The 20,403-nt window shown below is 39.7% G+C and overlaps 1 protein-coding gene and 1 long non-coding RNA gene across 3 annotated transcripts in view; both read left to right on the top strand.

The window, feature by feature from the left end:
• The window catches only part of LOC121528747 (corticotropin-releasing factor receptor 1-like), a 166,500-nt gene extending 159,627 nt beyond the window's left edge, over positions 1-6,873 (top strand). The window contains exons 14-15 of one of the 2 annotated variants that reach the window (XR_005993496.1): positions 1,197-1,525; positions 1,667-6,873. Coding sequence is in view for 1 of the 2 variants with exons in the window: in XM_041816321.1 (XP_041672255.1) it covers positions 1,197-1,337 (141 nt within the window). In the remaining variant the exon portion in view is untranslated. Of the gene's footprint in view, positions 1-1,196 lie in introns of both variants that reach the window. The other variant, XM_041816321.1, reaches the window with a different exon arrangement.
• A 7,141-nt stretch (positions 6,874-14,014) lies between these two features.
• LOC121528797 lies at positions 14,015-16,052 on the top strand. The gene is made up of 2 exons (XR_005993499.1): positions 14,015-14,136; positions 15,511-16,052. It is a non-coding gene; the product is annotated as an uncharacterized LOC121528797 (long non-coding RNA).
• Positions 16,053-20,403: the final 4,351 nt, after the last annotated feature.

Genomic DNA, 20,403 nt, shown 5'->3' with positions numbered 1-20,403 from the left:
TATCAATTTCAATAAAAATGAATGATTCCCTTTCCTAATGACGACTTATACTTACGTTTAAATGTACAAATTGGGCTAAACAACAAAATAACAAATACATTTAAAGATAGCACAAATACAAACCTTTACAGATGAGCATAAATTAGCCTGTATACAATTTCAAGTAACAATACGTTTTTTCCCTGTACAAGAACAAAACCTGTGCAATACTTCTTTACATGAGATCAGATCCTTTCATTCATTTTATTAGTGCTGAATGTGCATACGAGGTGAGGGAGGCTTCTCACAGTATCTGAGTTACAAAGATAATATTCATTACTTCAGCATCTGAGTACAGCACATAGATTACATTACTAGTTAGAATGGTAATAGATTCCTTGGTGCACATGCGCACATGGCATGCAGCATTTTACTGCATTGCTTTACGTTACAGTTAGTATGATCTATTAGTGCATGTGAGATGACTGGGATGTATTCCTGAGACTAGACAGGTCAGCAGCCATAGTGTCCTGGGCCCAGAGCAGGCTTGCACTCACAATCACCTTTATTGGCCGAGTATGCTTATGCAACAATGATGTTGACTTTGGTTAGCTTTCCCCTCCATGTACAGGAATGCCACATTGCATACAACAATATATACACTTGGTACATGTCACAATTACGATTTAGATATGTATAAGCTTTGGTTGGAATTATTTCTAATCTCCAAAATAAAGGCATAAAAAAGCCCAAAAATACAATTCAAGAAACTTGACCTGCAGAGCTAGGCAGCACATCTCATATTTGTGCAGCAGGTTTGCACCAGAGGAAGTTGCTCTGAAGTTATTACAAGAAAATTGTTTAAAAAGATCTCGAAATAAATGTACACTATAGGGACAAAGTATAGCTTTGTCCACATAGCTGCAAAAGGGAGCTAACTATTAAAGTACATAGATTTGAATACAATGCCATTATGTTTATTCATATGAAAAATGATCTGCCAAAATACAACCACCTCCATCAATGAATCAGTGTTCTCCCATTGTTTATGTCCTGGAATGAGGACAGTTTAGTTGCATTTTAAGGACAGTTGAATCTTCGTCTCTTCCTGTCTCTATCTTATAACGGAGCTTGATTTGGTAGTAATATCTCATAAATCAGGTCTTTATCACTCTTCTCACACAGCTATCTGACTCTTCCTGCTTTCTCCCTGACAGGTGCGGTCGGCTGTGAGGAAACGTTTCCACCGCTGGCAGGAGCAGCACTCCATCCGAGCCAGGATGACCCAGGCCATGTCCATCCCCACGTCACCTTCACGGGTCAGCTTTCACAGCATCAAGCAGTCCACGTCGCTATGAGAGACGAGACCGCTCCGTCCGTCCTGCTCCGAGAGAGGAACCCGGAGCCGTCATCGTTTTCTGCCACATCACTGGATTCACTGAAACACAGAGACAGACAGACGGACAGGGAAACCTCAGGAGGGACGTTACCTTCAGGGGAAAGTCGACGGGAGGGCGAGGACACTGCAGACTTTGTGAAATGTGAGGTTAGTGGATCAGAGCGCGCTGAACTGGATCTGTGTGACTTTGTGAATGTACAGCACTCCATGTCCTTTAATGTTCACCTCGCACAAATCTCCCTCGTGTTCCCACTTGCACACGTTTATTTGTATTTTATTTTTAATCAGAGACAACTGGGAGCTTGTGCCGCTGGACTGCACTGAACTGGATTTCATCCCAGCAACACCGGACTTTATAAAGCTACAAAAATACATTTTAAGTTATTACAAAGAGATGTATTTTTATTTTTCTGTCACTGATGTTTGGTAGAAGTGTTTGTCAGTTTGTGTTGTGCTTTCCTTCCTCTGTTTGCAGTCAGTTTGGTGCAGTCGTCTTTAAAACTTTCCAGAAAGTTGAACACATTCCTTGATTTGCAGATGAAGAGTTTCACTCCAAAATAACACGAATGAGAAGTTTGAACAATCAGCATTTATGGCTGTTTTTACAGCCAAGCTCAGAGCTGGTTAGCAGTGAAGTTTGGCCCAAGATTTAAGCTTCAGTTTGCCTTTTTCTCCTTTATCTGCAGACATAAATGCAACTCTCTTCTTTAAGCCTAGAGCAGTGAAACAGAAAGGAACAACCAGGGACAGTTTTAGTGATTCGGAGGCCCCAGGCAAAGACCAATAAGAGACCCGTCCTGATTTAGCTAAAGGCAACTAAAGCAGGCGAACAAAATATCTGGAAGCATCTTTTTTCTGGTAACAGAGCCAGGGAATGACAAAACTTATCAAAATCTGAAATATAAACACCCAAATACCCAGCAGTACTTCCTCCTCACCTCTCAAAGAAGCATCATAACTCAAACTCAGCACATGGTTGTATTTAAACATGTCTCTAGGCCTGAAAGAGCTTTTAGAAATGAAAATATACACTCACTATTGGTGTATATCCAGTGCTGTACCATAATTCCAACCTTTTATTTATTGCATGCTATTTTTCATGAAGATATCTTGAGCACAAGGCCCCAGGAAGTTGCCTGCCTTTGCCTTACTGCAAAACTGCCAATGAGAGCAACTTCACAAAAACCTTCTGTAAAAAAAGTGCATCCATATTAAGACAGGCTACACACTCGGCACCATTTTGGTCACAATTACCCATTGCCCAAAGGTCACTCAGACAAATTATGCTGCCCAAGTAGACAGTTTTCAGTTGGATAGGCCTACACAGTAATCAAATTTTCTAATATCCAAAATGCTGACTCATTTATTTTAGCTGATACTGATATGAAGGCTGATATATAAACATATAGTTCTGACCTAAAACCTAAGTCTATAAAACACTCTGAAATTTTAGGAATAAGGATAAACAAGGAAAGATTTAAGCTGACATCGGTCCGTTGGTCCTGCCCAAAACTCCATAAACTTATTTATACTTACAGCAAAAATTTCAGCCCATAAACACCAATGACAGTGGATATTTCCCATCAGAATAGGCTAATATTTACAGCTGATATAGATGGGAAAACTACAGTAAATATAGAAAGATATATTCAGCCAGTAGACACCAATATTAACAGTGAATATGGGGAAATAAAGACCAGCATTTATAGCCAATTTATGATATTATATGATATTTACAGCAGATAAAGGCCAATTTTTACAGCTAATATAGGCCAATATTTCCTGATATAGACCAATACTTACAGCAGGTAAAAGCTAATGTATTAAGCCAATATATACTGGTATTTACAGCCAATAAAAGCCAATATATACAGCCATTGTAAGCTGATATTTACAGCAGAAATAGGCCAATTTTACAGCTAATGCAGGCCAATATTTCCTGCTTGTATAGGTCAGTATCTACAGCTAATACAGGCCAGTATTTCCTGCCCATTTAGGCCGATATCTTCAGCCATTAAAGACTGATATTCACAGCAGATATATATAAAGGCCAATGTATTCAGCCAATACATATTAGAATTTACAACCAACAGAGACGGATATTTACAGCCAATGTAAACCAGTATTTACTGCAGATATAATCCCATTTTACAGCTAATACAGGCCAAGATTTTCTACTTATATAGGTTAATGTCTACAGCCAGTACAGGCCAGTATTTCCTGCCTATTTAGGCTGATATCTTCAGCCAATAAAGGCTAATATTCACAGCAGGTATAGACCAATATTTACAGCAGGTAAAGCCCAATGTATCCAGCCAATACATATTGCAATTTACAGCCAACAGAGACAGATTTTTACAGCCAATAAAGGCCAGTATTTACAGCCACTGTAAACCAATATTTACTGCAGATATAGACCCATTTTTACAGCTAATACAGGCCAAGATTTCCTGCCTAATCAGGCCAATAGCTTTAGCCTACAAAGGCCAATATTCACAGCAGATATAGAACAATATTTACAGCAGGTAAAGGCCAGTGTATTCAGCCAATACAAACTGGTATTTACAGCCAATGGAGCGTGATATTCACAGCCAAAAATGGTTGAAATTTGTTGTAATTGTAGTCTGATATTTACAGCAGATATAAACCATTTTTTATAGCCGATATAGTGATAAATACAGCCATTATAGGCTGATATAAGCCGATTTTTATAGCCAATATAGGCCTGTATTAACAGCAGATATAGGCAGCTAGTTACAACTGATGTGTCTGTTGTAAATATCTGAAGAAGTTTTCATATTTGTAAATACCAGTGATTGCATTCTTAGCGACTATCTGCTGGTACAGTATGTTTTTATGCCAAAAATATTGTGCATCCCTAGTGCTAGCTACAACCTTTGGCTACAGTAAAAACTGATGTCCCATCGTCAAAGAACCAAAACTCTAAAGATGATTTGATGAGCTGAAGTCGGCCCTAATATAAGCAGCAGTTAGCTAACATAAACACTGTAGTACATGCTGTGGAATTACAAGAGGGACTAGAGTGATTAAAGGAGTAATTTGCTTCGACTTCAGAAGACTGCTTAGATGATGTATGTGTATTTTGAGGGTGAGACTAAGGGGAAAAGACAATACAATGAGCTAAAGTTTTAAAGCTAAGTTGGCCGTAACATTAGCAGGAATTAGCTTACTTACTTTGATAGCAAAGTGATATTCTACATGTTAGCAACATATGGGGATAGGAGCTGTGCTTTTATGTCCATGTTCCTGGGCCTGATCCAATCCCAATGCATTCTGGGTGCCAAGGACCCAGGCTGGTCCAGACATTGTGGTAGGATGCCTGTAGAGATGGGGCGTCAGCCTGGCGCAGGCCTGGAGGATGGCCATCAGGAAATCAGAGCAGTACAGGACCAAGGTTGGTGCCGAACAGCATGTGCTCCCAAACCTGACCTGGCCATGGCAACATAAGGGAATGGGATAAAATACCTCATACCAGTGTTTTCTGTACCCAGTGTACATCATTGGACCACTTTTCTGAGTTATAATTCCTATAGAACTGCAGGAAATTCAGCATTTCTAATACTTTCCAATGATGGTTCACGAGCTGGATGTCCAGTTGCATTGCAGCACTGCCAGATAGCTCATGGTATTGGAGGATGGGGCTTAGAGAGGGGGGGATTCACCCCCTTTATGATGGGTAACATCCAACACAACCACAACTAATGTCAGTCAAATGATATTTAGATTATCTCTTCTAGCATGGGGACTATACCAGTTTTATTGACTCTTATAGTTAAGTGTTTCTAACAACTTTTAAAATCATAATTGTTCATGATAATGGTATAAGAGTAAGGGATATTTCGCATTAAGGCCACATAATAAACTACTTTGCTGTTTTTGTAATGTCTATAAATGTAGAAATTACGGAAACTTTCCCAGCTTCTCTTCTACTCTGTGCTACAGATAAGCAACTCCTTCGTTTAGTTCATAATTTTAGAAACAAATGAGGTGATAAAGTGGTTCATTCAAGTGTTTTTGGAGCGAAACTCTTTGTCTGAATAAAGAGACTTCCTTTTGTTTCCTCTACCAGCAGACCAGAAAAACATCAGCAGAGAAGAAAACCCATCAGGACGGTTTTCTCTCTCCTACCTTCACGTTTTTGTTCCGCTGACTCGAAGCATGAAATTTGAGTCGGCCTTGCAGTAACTTTGCTTACTGATTTATTGTAAATATATAAATACAAACCGAGCGAGGTGCTGAGGATCCAGCCGAGTCGTCACAAATATAAAAACCAAAAAATCACAGAAACCACACACTGTGAATCATTCGCGCACATCATCTGTGTGATCAGGAATTCACAGGCCACATTCCTACTGTACCAGTTTGCCTCGCACCTGTGCTTTTTATATCTTATGTCTAAAAAATGTAAAGAATTCATCTTTCTCCCACCCTGATGTCATGGTTTTGTTTGTTTCAAAGATGTGTGAGCTCTGGTTGTGAAGGATGGTCAGAAATATCTGAGACGACAGCGTTTTGACTTGCCACAGTGATGTGTTTTATTCTAATATTCATCCTGTAATGTTAGTAGCTGCTTCATAAGAGAGCCGAGGGTTTGGGGATAGAAGAGCGCCAGACTTTGTATTTGAGTTTTAAAAAGTGTAGCTGTTATGTATTTTTTATGTTAAGGTGTTTTCCAACCAACATGTGAAGCAAATTTTTTCCCTTATTGAACGATATTGCAGCGCAGGAATACTCCCCGTTCTCGGTGTAATAGTCATTTTCAAAGACCCAACAATAGATCTGACAGTTTGAGACATAATCCTTTGGTATTAGTCACTCTTTCTCTGTGCTTTATCTTTTTTATTGTGTTTTTCTACATTGAAGTCGTTGGTAAAGTTGTTTTTTTCCCCAGCTTTGATAAAAAGCTCATACCAACAACTCCAAACTGTACTCCATAGACAGTTTTTAAGAAGTCAACTCAGCCTTTTTGGTCAGAAAATGCAGCCAATGTTCAGGTATGTTAAACCTGCTTTATCTCTACAGGCTAGCATGCAGTAAATCCACTAACAGTGATGATAACATGGATGTCTATGAGGGACAGGGCCCACCTTTTAGATGACTTCTTACCTTATTTAAAGGGGACATATGCAAAAATGACTTTTTCAGGCTTTTCTAACACAAATGTGTGCCCCTGGCCTGTCCACAATCTCCTCAAGTAACAGAAAACTTTTCTCCACCTTTCAGAAAATGTGTGCTCAAACAAGCCGCTCTCAGATTTTCCTATCATGATGTCATGAGGGGAGTTAGCCCCACCCCCAGGTTCAGTTAGCCCTCCTGGTTTGGAAGAAAGTCCTCCTAATCAGGAAAGCCACATCCATGAAACTAAATCTATTTCCTGAGAGGGGTGGAGTTAGGGGCGGGGTCAGACAGCTTATTAACATTTAAAGCCACAGACACAGAAACAGCTCGTTCTAAGCAGGGCTAAAACAGAGGGGTTTTTAGACAAGCAAAAATCCAATACTGGAGTGTTTTTTCAGCAACAAACTTCACAGGCATGTTTGGGGGACCTCTGAGACCAATATAAACCTGTCTTAAAAGCGTAAAATAAGTCTTTGGTCTCAGTCTCCAATTTCAGGTGTTCTTTAATATATCAAAATGTTTATTATCGTCACATTTGGGGTGAAAAAGACAAAAATCAAAGTGAACTGCAGGCCGCAGCATCCTCCTGATTGATTAGTTACAACCTCAGCAACCTGTCAACCAGGATGAAGGTGTAAAAACATCGAAACGTCATCTCTGGTGCCAGAAATCAAGGCTGGTGTTGTCTTAACAGCACAGCCTGAGGCTGTTAGAAGTTCACAAGCCCAGTTAGAAACAAGGTGGCTTCATCTACGTCTGATATAACCACAACAATTTCAAAGAAGAACAAAAGTAGCTAGGGAGTTAGCGCTGTCTCCTCACAGCAAGATAGTTCCTGGTTCGTGGTCAGGGCCTTTTTGTGCAGCGTAGTGGGTTCTCTCCGGGTACTCTGACACCCTTCCCAGCAGTGTTAATTTTGACAGCACTTTTTAACTTAGTTTTAGTTATAGTCTTGCCAAAAATATCTTTTAGTTTTAGTCATAATTTAGTCATCTAAATAGTTTTAGTTTTAGTCTAGTTTTAGTTGACGAAACTTCCCAAAATTTAGTCGACTGATTGGATCTCTCCCCAACTTACCCTGCCACCAGGCAGTAAAAACAATTGTGATTGGATCTCCCACGTATCTCATCCCACCTTTCCATACAGCCAAAGTAGCTTTGATTGGATATATGCCTAACTTGCCCCTACTTTCTACATGACAAATTAGGTCTGATTGGATAAAGTCTGTCAAACATTTTCGTCTTTTATTTGTTGACTAAAGTGTCAATTACTTGTTTTTATTAGTTACTGTCTCATTTTTGTCAGTGGAAAAAAGGCTATTAACGAAACTATAAGGAAAATAATTAGTCAACAAAATTAACACTGTCCCACAGTCCAAAAACATGCTCGTAAGCTTAATTGGTGACTCTAAATTGCCCATAGATGTGAGTCTGGTACTTTGTCTATGTCAGCCCATGTCAGTGGAAAGACAAAATGATGTAACCGCATTTACTGAATTTTTTGTCACAAATGTAATTTTCCTTTTTTTATGCGACATTTGAACAAATCATAACATATAGGATATATAGTCATCGAATTGACTTAGGTTACCTGAACGCATCATATATTCTATCTTTCAGCTTGGTAAGTCCGTCTTTAAACTTAAATTCTGCCGATTCCACCACAGATTTCTACACTGGATGAATATTTTTAACAAGCAGGACTTGCTGAAAAGATTGGGAGCATTTTTCAGCCTGTGTCTGAGCAAATAAAGAAGAAAACTGTCCTAAAGCAGCTGAAGAGAATGTTATGATTGCATGCTACTGGCAGGCGGAGTCTTTTTCCTCAAGCTGACAGATAAAGGTACCAGATTGTAGTGTAATGCGATGCACCATTGTGATGCACTTCTAGCTTAGGTTTTTCTTGCAAGAACTGATGTGTTTTCACAACAGTTATATCTTAAAATGATGTTACTTCACAAAGCCGGTTACAATATCAATAAGCTAAAAGGTTATTGATTTTTTGGGTACTGCCTTCATTTTTACTCGAGAAATACAGAACCGGTATTTTACCCAGAATGGCATAAGCAATGTAGAAAATGGATGGATAGATAATATTTATCTCTGTCATATCTAAGATGACTGATAACTCTTAAAATCAGGAACCAATCAGCATAGTAGAATGCTTAACAGAGTTCCATCAGTTAATCCAACACCAGTTAAAATGTGACACCGGTTCAGTACAAGAGACAAAAATGAACGATAAGGTGACCTGAGTCAAAACTTGTCATTTATGATCTTTTAAAACATTTAATTTCTCTTTTAATTTCTGTTATTTTTAGTTATTGTCAGAGACCTCTGGCTGCCAGCCTGCAGTACCTCTGGTGTCCACCAGTGGGCTACACTTTTTGAAGCACTGTCATTGGGCATCTGCACCCCTCATAACTGTTTTTGAACCAGGCTGTTTGCATGTTCAGTCCTGTTTTAAAGTTGTATGTTTCAATACGCGACCTAATGAAGATGCTTTGATTTTTGAAGACAGCCTCTAGTGGAGAGTTCAGGTACTGCATCTCTGCATTGGCTTCATTTTTCAACACAAGAGGTTTCCACTTGCATTAATATTAAATTTCCAGGTATTTGTAAAGACAAGGAGTCTCCTTTGATTGGTGCAACATTTTACACGCCTAAACTAAATTGTGCAATAATGTTGTCAAAAGTGCTCTAACTGGGCGTATTTCCGGTTTTTGCTCTGACTTTTGCAGAAAAATTTGCTTCACTTTTGGTTGTGAACACTGTTGAGGACGTTTACCTTTGACTAAGGTAAAAGTCAGCTATGTGAAAGTGATCTATCAGCGGAAACAGTAGCAGACTTCGTTGTTTTCATTCCAGCGTGGTGAAGAGAGGAGGATCGACTCTGACAGCTTCATTTTTTTATGTGGTACATGAAACCAAATCACAACAATGTAATTCACCGTCTTATTTATTGTTATTTATTTTCAATGTTGTTTTCATACTTGAAAATGTGAAGAGAAAAATAAAGTGTGTGTTGCTTTGGACTGAATGAAAAATTTAACAATGGGCTGAGATGTTTATTTATGGAGACAACAGAGCAGGCATCCATAAAAGAGAAAACAGCGTTATGGGATCCTGGCTTTAAAGGCTGCGTTCACCATCATGCTGCCATTTGTCTCCACGCTCCCCCGGGACCACAGCAAACAAGAAATACATTTTGAGCATCGTGTGATCCTTTTAAGCTGTGTGTGTGAGCGTCTCAGAGGGGGGAGCAAACGGTCCGACATCAGCTTTTAAATAAGATCCTTCTGCCCGAGCGAGCTTTCACAGTTTTGTTCCCAGGATCAGGAACACAGAGAGGTTCCTCCTGCTTTTAATCCGGGACGTCACAGAGAGAGAAACAGGGGTAAAAGGCACAACAGTGACGGTATCTTTGGTGGATTTAAAGGATCCCAATAAAACGTTTGTTTCTCTGCTGGAGTCAGACGTGAAGTTGATGTTAGTCACTTCCTGCTTCAGGCCAACTTTTGATGCCACTCATTTCTGTAACTCTAGCTCTGGGACGGTTACTCATCTCCACAGCTTCTGATTAGACTTCAGTCACGACAGCCTTACTCTCATTCATTTAACAGTTCCAGATGTCATCACTGAAATACAAGAAAATTAAGAGTGTTTCATTTAGAGACAACCGACAACGTCTCTTCATTTTTAAACATTTCCGTGTACGAGGCTAAATCGGCTTTACTGTCCAAGGATGTGTGCACATTCAAGGGATTCTGCTCAGGGTTGACTTCACTCTTCATGTAGACACAGGAGGAGATGGATGCTTTAAGCAAGAACAACAAGCTCCACACAGACCACACAAACATTAAATATTAAACAGAATACAAAAGGCACAAAGATTTAGCTGCAGCATCAGTAGGGGAAGAGGAAGCTCATTTATTCCGTTTAAATTTGGCACACAAATAGACAAAACTCAGCAGACTAAAGCCTGTTTTATGCTTGACGCATCCACAAAGTCGCGAGTGTCCATGCGTCGAACGTGATGTCAGATATTAAAACACGCCCCTTTGCGGGAGTCCCGTACAGCCAATTTTCGTCTGGTCGCACACATCCCTGAAGTTCTTACAGATGCGGCCGCAGACATTAAACACGCTACAGACAAGTTTCTTGAAGACTCTGCCCCCTTGCTTTTGGGAGAATATCAGTTCACGGTGAAGAGGAAGCAGGCACCACGTATAAATGCACCAGACCTTTCCGCATCATGATTCCACATTAGTTTTCGTCCATGCAGCCATCCGCTCAGAAAGCATAACCGAGCCTTAAGGGTGTCTTAGTTCTCTTGTACAATCAGTCCTCAGTCCAGTTTCTGACTTGTCATCTTAACCCTTAACCATATATGGTCATTTCGGTTGACTTCCTCCATGACTTCCCTCCAACTTTCTAGAACCAGAATGATTTTTTTCAGCCCATCAGTGATCAGTCAACATAACAGAAAAGTGACATCACAGCATCCGACTAATCAGCAATAGAGCATCGCAAACTTCCTGTTTCCTCCAGAACTGGCGAAATGCAGTATGACATCTCTTTAGGTCCCAAACAAAGAGTGTCAACTGTTCTAACTCCATTTAACTCCACAGTGCTGGTTTCAATCATCACTCAACCTCATAAGGATGATCACACATTGATCCTGAATACACCCATGCATTAATATCATTACTTTTTCACAGCGCCCCCTACTGCCACTTGGAAATTCCCTCTATGATTTCCCATCATTTCCTCCAAAACAAATACAAACATTCAGCCCCTGCACACCACTCACCCTAGGCTTTTGATTTTGGGTCTGGATCATCATCAGACTCATACCCAAATCCCAACAGGAAGTCCACCTGCTTCACCTAAATTTCAAAATAAAGCGTTTTTGATTGAGCCAAATGACTTTAACCTGTTGTAGCATTTTTTTTTTTTTCATTTGCAGCATTTTATGTTCTTAAACAATCTCTGGCAAGAAAAATCACACTGAACACATCTACATACAAAAAAATATCCTCCTCATCAGTTTTTAAACCATTAAATGGTCACTTAGTTTATCTTGATTTTCACCATAAAAATTACGTCAGACTATGTGACTAAAATCTGGACCCGTCTTAGCCAACAGACTGGCTACACTACAAGAAGGACCCTGACCTCTCATCATATGCTGATGACACCACTGTCTCAGCAACTGAGCACCAGTCCACAGATTGTCGGGGCAGGTCAAAGAGTGTCAGTCTGCGTGATTGTAGAGGTCTTTTGCTCATAAAAGAAGAAAACAAATATGGATTATGGATTACAACTATGGATGAATCAAGAGGACAAGATGGACTGGTTCTCCTTCAGATAGAACTTAAGGTATACATGTGATAACATAAAAAATAAAATAAAATGTGTACATTAGTTCCCCAGAAGGAGAAAAAGTAGGGACTTCTGTAAATGATGATGCAAAGATAGAGTAAATGCTCTCCTGTTGGTAGATGTCAGGGTTGACATTGTTGGAGTCAAACTAGACCATGATGTAAGAACATTTCTGACATGCTAGTCTTGTTGCACCCATGTGGGTCATCAATAATGTCCCACTACAACACGTTGCAGTCAGGCCAAAATCTGGCTGAATTCATGTAGTCTGAGTCGACCTTTATGGACCGTGTCCAAGCCCCTAAACTGCTCGAAGACTTAGGATCGAGGACGATGATCTAAAGACTAGTGAGTGAAAAAGTAAAGTGTGCTTTGCTCTGAGCAGTCCACATTTCAGATTGTCTCTGGAAATAATGTCTGTTGAGTCCTTGAAAGAGGAAAAGAACAATCCAGACAGTTATCAGAGCACTTGTTATTGTTAGCAGTATCTGTGGAGGTGTGTGGGTGTATTCGTGCCCATGGCATGGGTCACTTACACATCGGTGATGGTGTGTGGGTGTATTCGTGCCCATGGCATGGGTCACTTATACATCTGTGATGGTGTGTGGGTGTATTAGTGCTCATGGCATGGGTCACTTACACATCTGTGATGGTGTGTGGGTGTATTAGTGCTCATGGCATGGGTCACTTACACATCTGTGATGGTGTGTGGGTGTATTCGTGCCCATGGCATGGGTCACTTACACATCTGTGATGGTGTGTGTGTGGGTGCATCCTTCAACAGTCGTTTTCTTCAGTCCTTAGATGATTTAAGTGTACTGTTAGAAGACGGTGATGGACACAGTGGTACATGTACCTGTCCCAATTTTTGTGGAGTGTTTTCACACAATTTATTTCACACAACACAGTCAGATTTATCTTAAAATCACAGTCATGGGATCTTTCTTTCATCAATTCTTGTTAAATTACAACATAACATAAATAAAAACATGAAAATATAAAGAGCGTGTGTTTGGTGGGTATTGATCAAACTCCTCGCTCCTCTGTCTCTGCTGTTATGATAATGTGGTGATTTTTAAACGCTGCATCACTTTCGCGATGTTTGTCTCTCCACATCAACATGCTTCAATTTGCAGCAGCAGAATCAATAAATCTTTACATCCACCACCTCAATTTAACCTCTCAAACCTGTGTGACCTCGAGCTGGCTCGCTGCTATAATAAACCCATCTGTCAGTCACACAGTCCATCCTCCAGCTCTCTCTCCACAGACGTCCAGCATGTGAGGACGGATGTTTGAGAAACAGATGCAAGAGCAACCTGAAGACAGCTGTTTGATGAGTGGTGACGCCATGAAGAAGTTGTGAACATTCAACCCATCATGGTGGAGATGGACATTTAGATACGGAGTTTTAAAATTGGCATTAGAGACCCAGACATTGTTTGAAAAGGTGAGTTTGATACTGTGGACGATGAGGGCAAATTATCAGCAGTGGCTGAAATAACGTACGTTAGGAAAAATATGCAAAAGTTAGAAATGCAGATGAAAATGTGTCCAAAAGGACAAAAAAGGGCTGTAAAAAACAACTGCAGCAACATCACTGCGAAACAGAAAACATCTGCAGGCCCTCACTGTGAGGTTTACTATTAAAGCAGCTGTTTCAGCGTTTCACAGCCTGTATTTTTATTTACATCATGTTTCCAGTGTCTCATTTATTTTGGACTCCATGCCCCAGCCGACCACAGCTCCTGATTCTAAGTCGGCAGCCCAGCGTGGGCACCAGAGACGAGCCAGGTCCTCCATCTCCTGCGTCCCTCGTCGGCCCCCGGATGTTGATTTTGTCGTTTTTCTCTGTGTTTTATTGTCCTGTTTTTGCCATGTCGCTCCCTGAGTCTCCTGTTTTTGTTTGTCCGTTTCCACTCTTGTGTTTCTTTGGTTCCCCGGTTTGGTTTTCTGTTTTATTTTGTAGTTTTTATGCCTTGTGTTTTTTTCCTCCACTCTGACTGGACTCATCAGGTCCACCTGTGTCTTGTTTGTCACACCTGTGTCTCATCACTGCCAGTCTATTTAGTTTCTGTGTTGCTCTCTCTTTGTCAGTTCAAATCACTGTAATTGAGGAGCTTTTATGTGTGGTTGCACTTTTTTAAGTTTTAAAATCAAAAACTGAGTCTATCTGGGGGAACCAGGCTTTCCAACAGGCTGGGTCCCTGATAAACCCAGAGAACAGGCCCCCAGGTAGGTTATTGATGATGTGTGTTGGATCAGTAGCATTGATGCTAGCGTCCTGGCTAACAGTTACTCACTTTGGAGCTGAATACTGTGTCAGGATGTTATTGGGTTCTGATGTCAAATTACGTAATCAGGCCTCTTTTACACCCCTTTCTGTCCATTTTTGCTGTGATTAGTTGTCAACATCTTTTCCCACTTTAAATATACTTTTTCTACTTTTTAACCTCTTTTCCCCACTTTCACTGCTCATTTTTGTCACTTTATGGCCATCTTGACTCTGTAACCCATTGTTTCCACTTTTCACCCATTGTTGCCAGTTTTATGCCCACATTTTTGACACCTTTAACCCATTTTGCCTCTTTTGAACCATTTTTCCACCCATTTTTTTACCGTTTTCTCCTTTCTTAACCAATTTTTGCTACTTTTGACAATTTTTGACCCTTTTTATCCAATTTTTCCACACTGTGCCCATCTTTGCCACTTTGTGCCTAAATTTTATCACCATAAACCCATTTTGCCTCTTTTGAACCACTTTCACCATTTCCCCATTCCTTTTTGACCCTTTTTGCCTTTTTACCCATTTTTTGCCACTTTTATCCCATTGGTGCCACTCTGTATCCATTTTAACTCCGTCTTCTTGCCAATTTTTGACCCTTTCCACACATTTTTCCCACTTTGTGCCAAAATTTTTAACACCTTTAACCCATTTTTGCTGCTTTTGAGCCACTTTTCACTATTTTCCCACCCATTTTTTACCCTTGTTATCTTTGTTAACAAATTATGCTATTTTATCCCATTTTAACTATTTTATCCCATTTTTCCACATTGTATCCATTTTTTGCCACTTTGTGCCTACATTTTTAACACCTTTAACCCTTTATTAGCCTCTTTTGAAACGCTTTTCACCATTTTTCCACCCATTTTTTTACCCTTTTTGCCTTTGTTAACCAATTTATGCCACTTTTATCCCATTTGAACTATTTTATCCCATTTTTACCACACTGTATCCATTTTTGCCACTTTTTAACTAAAATTTTATCACCTTAATCCAATTTTTTCATCTTTGAACAACTTTAAACCACTTCCCCATGCGTTTTTGCCACTTTGTATCCATTTTTAACACCATCTTCTTGCCAATTTTTTGACTCTTTCCACACATTTTTGCCACTTTGTGCCAAAGGTTTTAACACCTTAAACCTTTTTGAGCCTCTTTTGAGCCGCTTTTCACCATTTCCCTGCCCATTTTTGACCCTTTTTGCCCTTTTAACCAATTTGTGCCACTTTTATCTCAATTTGACTATTTTATCCAACTTTTACCACACTGTATCCATTTTTAACCACCTTTTTTCTGTCATTTTTTGACACTTTTAACCCATTTAGCCCCCCACGACCCCCAACGGGATAGGAAATGTTGGAAGCTTGGATGGATGGATGATATCTAATCATGTTAAAGACAAGAAATAAATCAGGTACATTAACTTCATCCTATGTTTAACAGTGAAGCCTAGAAAGAAGAAAGGATAACACTCAAAGCTGCCTCATATAAAACAAGCAGAAGACTTAGAATCTAAACAGAAACCCTCTGACTGACACGAGGATCCTGCATTCATCCGTAGGAGTTTCTGCTCTGGAAGCGCCTGTTTGCTTAAATGTCCCATTATGGAAATCTGTTGGCTTTAGCTCACTGGCATGTGACACCGAAATGTCGTCCACTTTTTTAGCTCAGATGCAACACAAAGCCTGAAGACTCTGAGTTAACCCTGACAGTCATGGCAGGCTGAAGCTCGGAGCAGTCCTTTGTTAACTCAGAGGGAGCAAACAGCATGTTTAAAGGTTTAGTGATTTCACTTCAGTCTGATGAATCGAGGGTCTGTTCAAAGAAAGTCAACATTTCCAATAAATCTCCTATCGTTGAATGAAAACAGCGCTGTTGTTTTATTGATCTGCAACACTGAAGCTCTGCAGATCCCTGCACCAAAATACTGATGCTGTATTTTTTTTCTCAATTTAAGACCTAAACTCTTTCTCCAGTAAAATGTAGAGGAGGAGGAGGAAAGAAGGATGGAGGAGGAGGAGATATAACAGGAAAAAGCTCAACACCAAAGAACCAAAGCTTTAAAACAAGCCTGCAAATCTATGGTTGTGTTTTCAGTCAACGCTGAAGCTAAGAAATAAAGGACTGCTTAAATTACACAGAAACAGGAGCTTTGTGGGGTTTTGTTAAAATTAGAGAGTGTTCAAGGGTTTGGTGTAAATTTAGACTGTTTTGTAAAGTTTGAGCAGATTTTGTCTGTATTTTCAGTTATTTCAAAGTCTTGTAAACCAAGCAGGTAAATCTGGGGTTAACTGGGAAAATCAGTCACATCATAATATCTTTGTTGGAAATACAAGATAGAATATGTCCCTTTTGCAAAAGAAGTTACAATACAATTTCCAAAAAAGCTGGGGCGCTGTTTAAAATGTAAATAGAAACATAAACCCATATTTTATTCACAATATAAACAACATATCAGATGTTGAAGCTGAGATATTTTACCATTTTATTTAAAACTCTGGCTTATATTGAAATTGATGGCAGCAGCACATCTCAAAAAAATCAGGGACGGAGCAACAAAAGGCTGGAAAAGTAAGCGGTACTGATAAAAAAAACAGCTGGAAGAGGATTTTGTAACTAATCAGGTTAATTGGCAACAGGTCATTATTACAACTGGGTATAAAAGGAGCATTTTAAAGGAGGCAGAGTCTATCAGCAGTAAAGATCGGCAGAGGTTTGCTAATCTGTGGAAAGCTACGTCTTAAAATTGTGGAGCATTTTCAGAAAAATGTTCCTCAACATGAAATTGCAAATACTTTGAATATCCCAGCATCTACAGTCCATAATATCATCAAAAGATTCAGAGAATCTGAGAAACCTCCACATGCAAAGGACAAGGATGAAGGTCAGTATTGGATACCTGTGATCTTTGGGCAGCACTGCATTAAAAACAGGCATGATGCTGTTCTGGAAATCACTGCATTAAAAACAGGCATGATGCTGTTCTAGAAATCACTGCATGGGCTCAGGAACGCTTCCAGAAATCATCAGCTGTCAAGGCAGTTCACCAAACCATCCATAAATGCAAAGAAAAAGCCATATGTGAGCACAGTCCAGAAACGCTGCTGTGTTCTCTGGGCCAACGCTCCTTTAAAATGGACTGGCACAACATGGAAAACTGTTCTGTGGTCGGAAGAATCCGAATTTGACATTACTTTTGGAAACCATGGATGCTATGTCCTTGGGACTAAAGAGGAGAGTATAATCCAGGTTGTTATTAGTTCTTAAGCCTGCATCTCTGATGGTATGGGGTCGCATTAGAGCCTATGGTGTGGTCAGCTTACACATCTGGAGAGGAACTATCAACGCTGAGAAGCAGAGAGAGGCTTTAGGGCAACATGTGCTCCCATTCAGGCAACATCTCTTCCAGGGAAGGCCTTGATTATTTCAGCAAGACAATTCTAAACCACACACCATATCCATCACAACAGCATGGCTTCACAGGAGAAGAGTCCAGGTGCTGATCTGGCCTGCCTAGTCCAGAACTTTCACCAATAGAAAACATTTGGAGCATTAGAAATGAAAGAAGAAAGCAGACGCGTGACTGTTGAGCAGCTAGAGTTCTACATCAGACAAGAATGGGACAACATTCCTCTCCCAAGACTCCAGCAACTGGTCTCTGGACGTTTACAGACTGTTAATAAAAGAAGAGAGGATGCTGCACACTGGTAAACGGGACCCTGTCCCTACTTTTTTTTAGATGTGTTGCTGCCATCTAATTCAAACTGAGCTAATTTTTTAATGAAATGTTGAAATGTCTCAGTTTCAACACTGATATGATGTTTATGTTCTATTTTGAGTTTATGAGATCTGCATTCTGTTTTTCTTTGCATTTTACACTGTGTCCCAGCTTTTATGTAACTATTGTTGTATCAGTATTGATCTCTCTGCGTGGTGACAGCCCTGGTGTGTTTCATAAAGAAGCTGCCGCACCTTTAAGCCTTTAACGATGGATATATATGCATGACGGCTCATCCCTAAATAACCAGCTCATATGTAAACAATGAGAGCGTCAGCGACGCAGCTGAGCTCCAGCTGGATGATCGTAAACATCTACAGTCTGAGCTCCTCTAACAGGCTCCACGTGAAGACCCCACAGTGGTGCTGATCAGTGTAAACACTTCAGTGTTAATAAACCCCATCTTCTGTAAATGCATCACCGTAAACCCTCCTGCTGAGTGGAAACTCTACTTTAGTTCTCATTGTTTCTGAATGTTAAAGACGTCACTGAGAGTTCCAGCCATGTAACAAATATGACGCATAGATGAGAGCTTTTCTCTCCTGCATTATCATGCTGATGAGAGAGCTTGTTGTCTATTATCACTGCTGGGTCACAGTAATTGGATGATCCTGCATGAAGAGCAAACAGCTTTCTACACAGAGGAACAAAAACTAGAATGAAAAGATACTTGAGCTATGTCTGCACCACCACATCACAAATCAAACACAATTTAGAAACTCGTTTAATGTGATAGGAAAGTAATATGGCTGCAGTTCACTTCAAACCTGCCTGATTTATAACACTTATCTAGGGACGTTTGTTTTCCAGCTAACAAAACATTTACAAGTGAAATCAGCTGATACCAAATATGTTTAGTGTTTCACTATTATAAACGGTTCAGTTGTTTTTCAGTCTACTCAAGTCCGGCCATAAGGGGGAACAAAGGGGCAAAAGAAGCGGAAAAAATGGTTGAAAGTGGCAAAAAAAATGTAAATTTGGCAAAAATGTGGTGAAAAGGTGCAAGAAGTGGCAACAAAAATGCAACAGCTGCAAAAAAATCCCATAAAGTGGCAAAAAAAAAAGTGGTGGAAAAGCCCAAATCTGGCAAAGAAGTAGGAAAAGTGGCAACAAAAGCAACAGCTGGCCAAAACTGACTAGAATGTGCTGAGAATGTGGTGAAAGAAACGCAAAAGTGGCACAAATGTGGTTTACCATGTGGCTAAAATGCACAAAAGAGGCAAAAAGCGGTTAAAAAAGCACAGCAGTGGCAAAAAATTGTGGCAAAATGTGGATATAAAGCAGCAAAAATGTGGTGAAAAAGTTTAAATTAAAGTTTAAAAGAAGTGGCAAAATGGTGCAAAAAGTGCCAAAAGTGTGGTGGGAAAAAAGCATAACTGTGGCACAAAATGACAAAAATGTGGCAAAAACTGGCCCAAAAAGCAGCAAAAATGTGGTGAAAAAACATGCAAGAGTGGCAAAAAAATGCCACAAACGTGTAGAAAAAGGAGCTAAAAGTGAAGAAGTAACCAAAAAACTGGCAAAAATGTGGTAAACAATGTGGCTTAAACAACAAAAGAGACAAAATGTGGTGAAAAAACGCAGCAGTGGCAATAATGTGGCAAATGTGGCATAAAGCAGCAAAAATGTGGTGAAAAAGTACAAAAAAGTTCCAAAGAAGTGGCAGTGTTGCAAAAAAAAAGGAACAGTGGCAAAAAATGGCCAGAATGTGCCAAAAATGTGGCAAAACTGGCCCAAAAAGCAGCAAAACTGTCATGAAAAAACATGCAAGAGTGGCAAAAAATGCCACAAATGTGTTGAAAAATGAGTTAAAAGTGCAAAAGATGCAAAAATGGGGTGAAAAAAAAACAAAAAAAAGTTTCAGAGAAGTGGCAAAATAGTGAAAAAACAGTGGCAAACGGTGCAACAGCTGAAATAAAAGGCCAAAATGCAGTTAAAAAATAGCAAAAATGTGGTGAGAAGTGGCCTAAATGTTGAAAGTGAAAGTGTGGCTGAAAAGTGACAACAAAGAGGATAAAAATATCATGAAAAACATGCAAAAGTGGCAAAAAAAAAAAAAACGCAAAAGATGCAAAAGTTGATAAAATGAGGTGAAAAGGTTGCCAAAAAACAGAAAAAGTAGCAATAAAAGAAAAGCATAAAGGTGGCAGGATTGCAAAAAGTGGCAAAAATGTGTGAAAAAGGGCAAAAGTAGGAAAAAGTGGGAAAACTGGCATCAGAGAAAAGGGTGGAAAAAAACAGAAACCATTTAAAAGTGGCATAAATTGGCAATATATGGCAAATATGGGATAGAATTGTTAAATTGATGTGGAAAAACTGGTTAAATGTGGCAAAAATAAGTAGCAAAAGTGTGTGAAAAGTGTGGTGAAAAGGTGTTAAAAAGTAGCATGAGTAACTAATTCCAACATCAGAGCCCAACCATTGCCTCACACACTTTTCA

Source organism: Cheilinus undulatus, linkage group 20 (assembly GCF_018320785.1).
Source record: "Cheilinus undulatus linkage group 20, ASM1832078v1, whole genome shotgun sequence".
In the NCBI taxonomy this organism is placed as follows: domain Eukaryota; kingdom Metazoa; phylum Chordata; class Actinopteri; order Labriformes; family Labridae; genus Cheilinus; species Cheilinus undulatus.
Note: the sequence above shows the minus strand (reverse complement) of the source record. Positions and strands in the feature narration are given on the sequence as shown.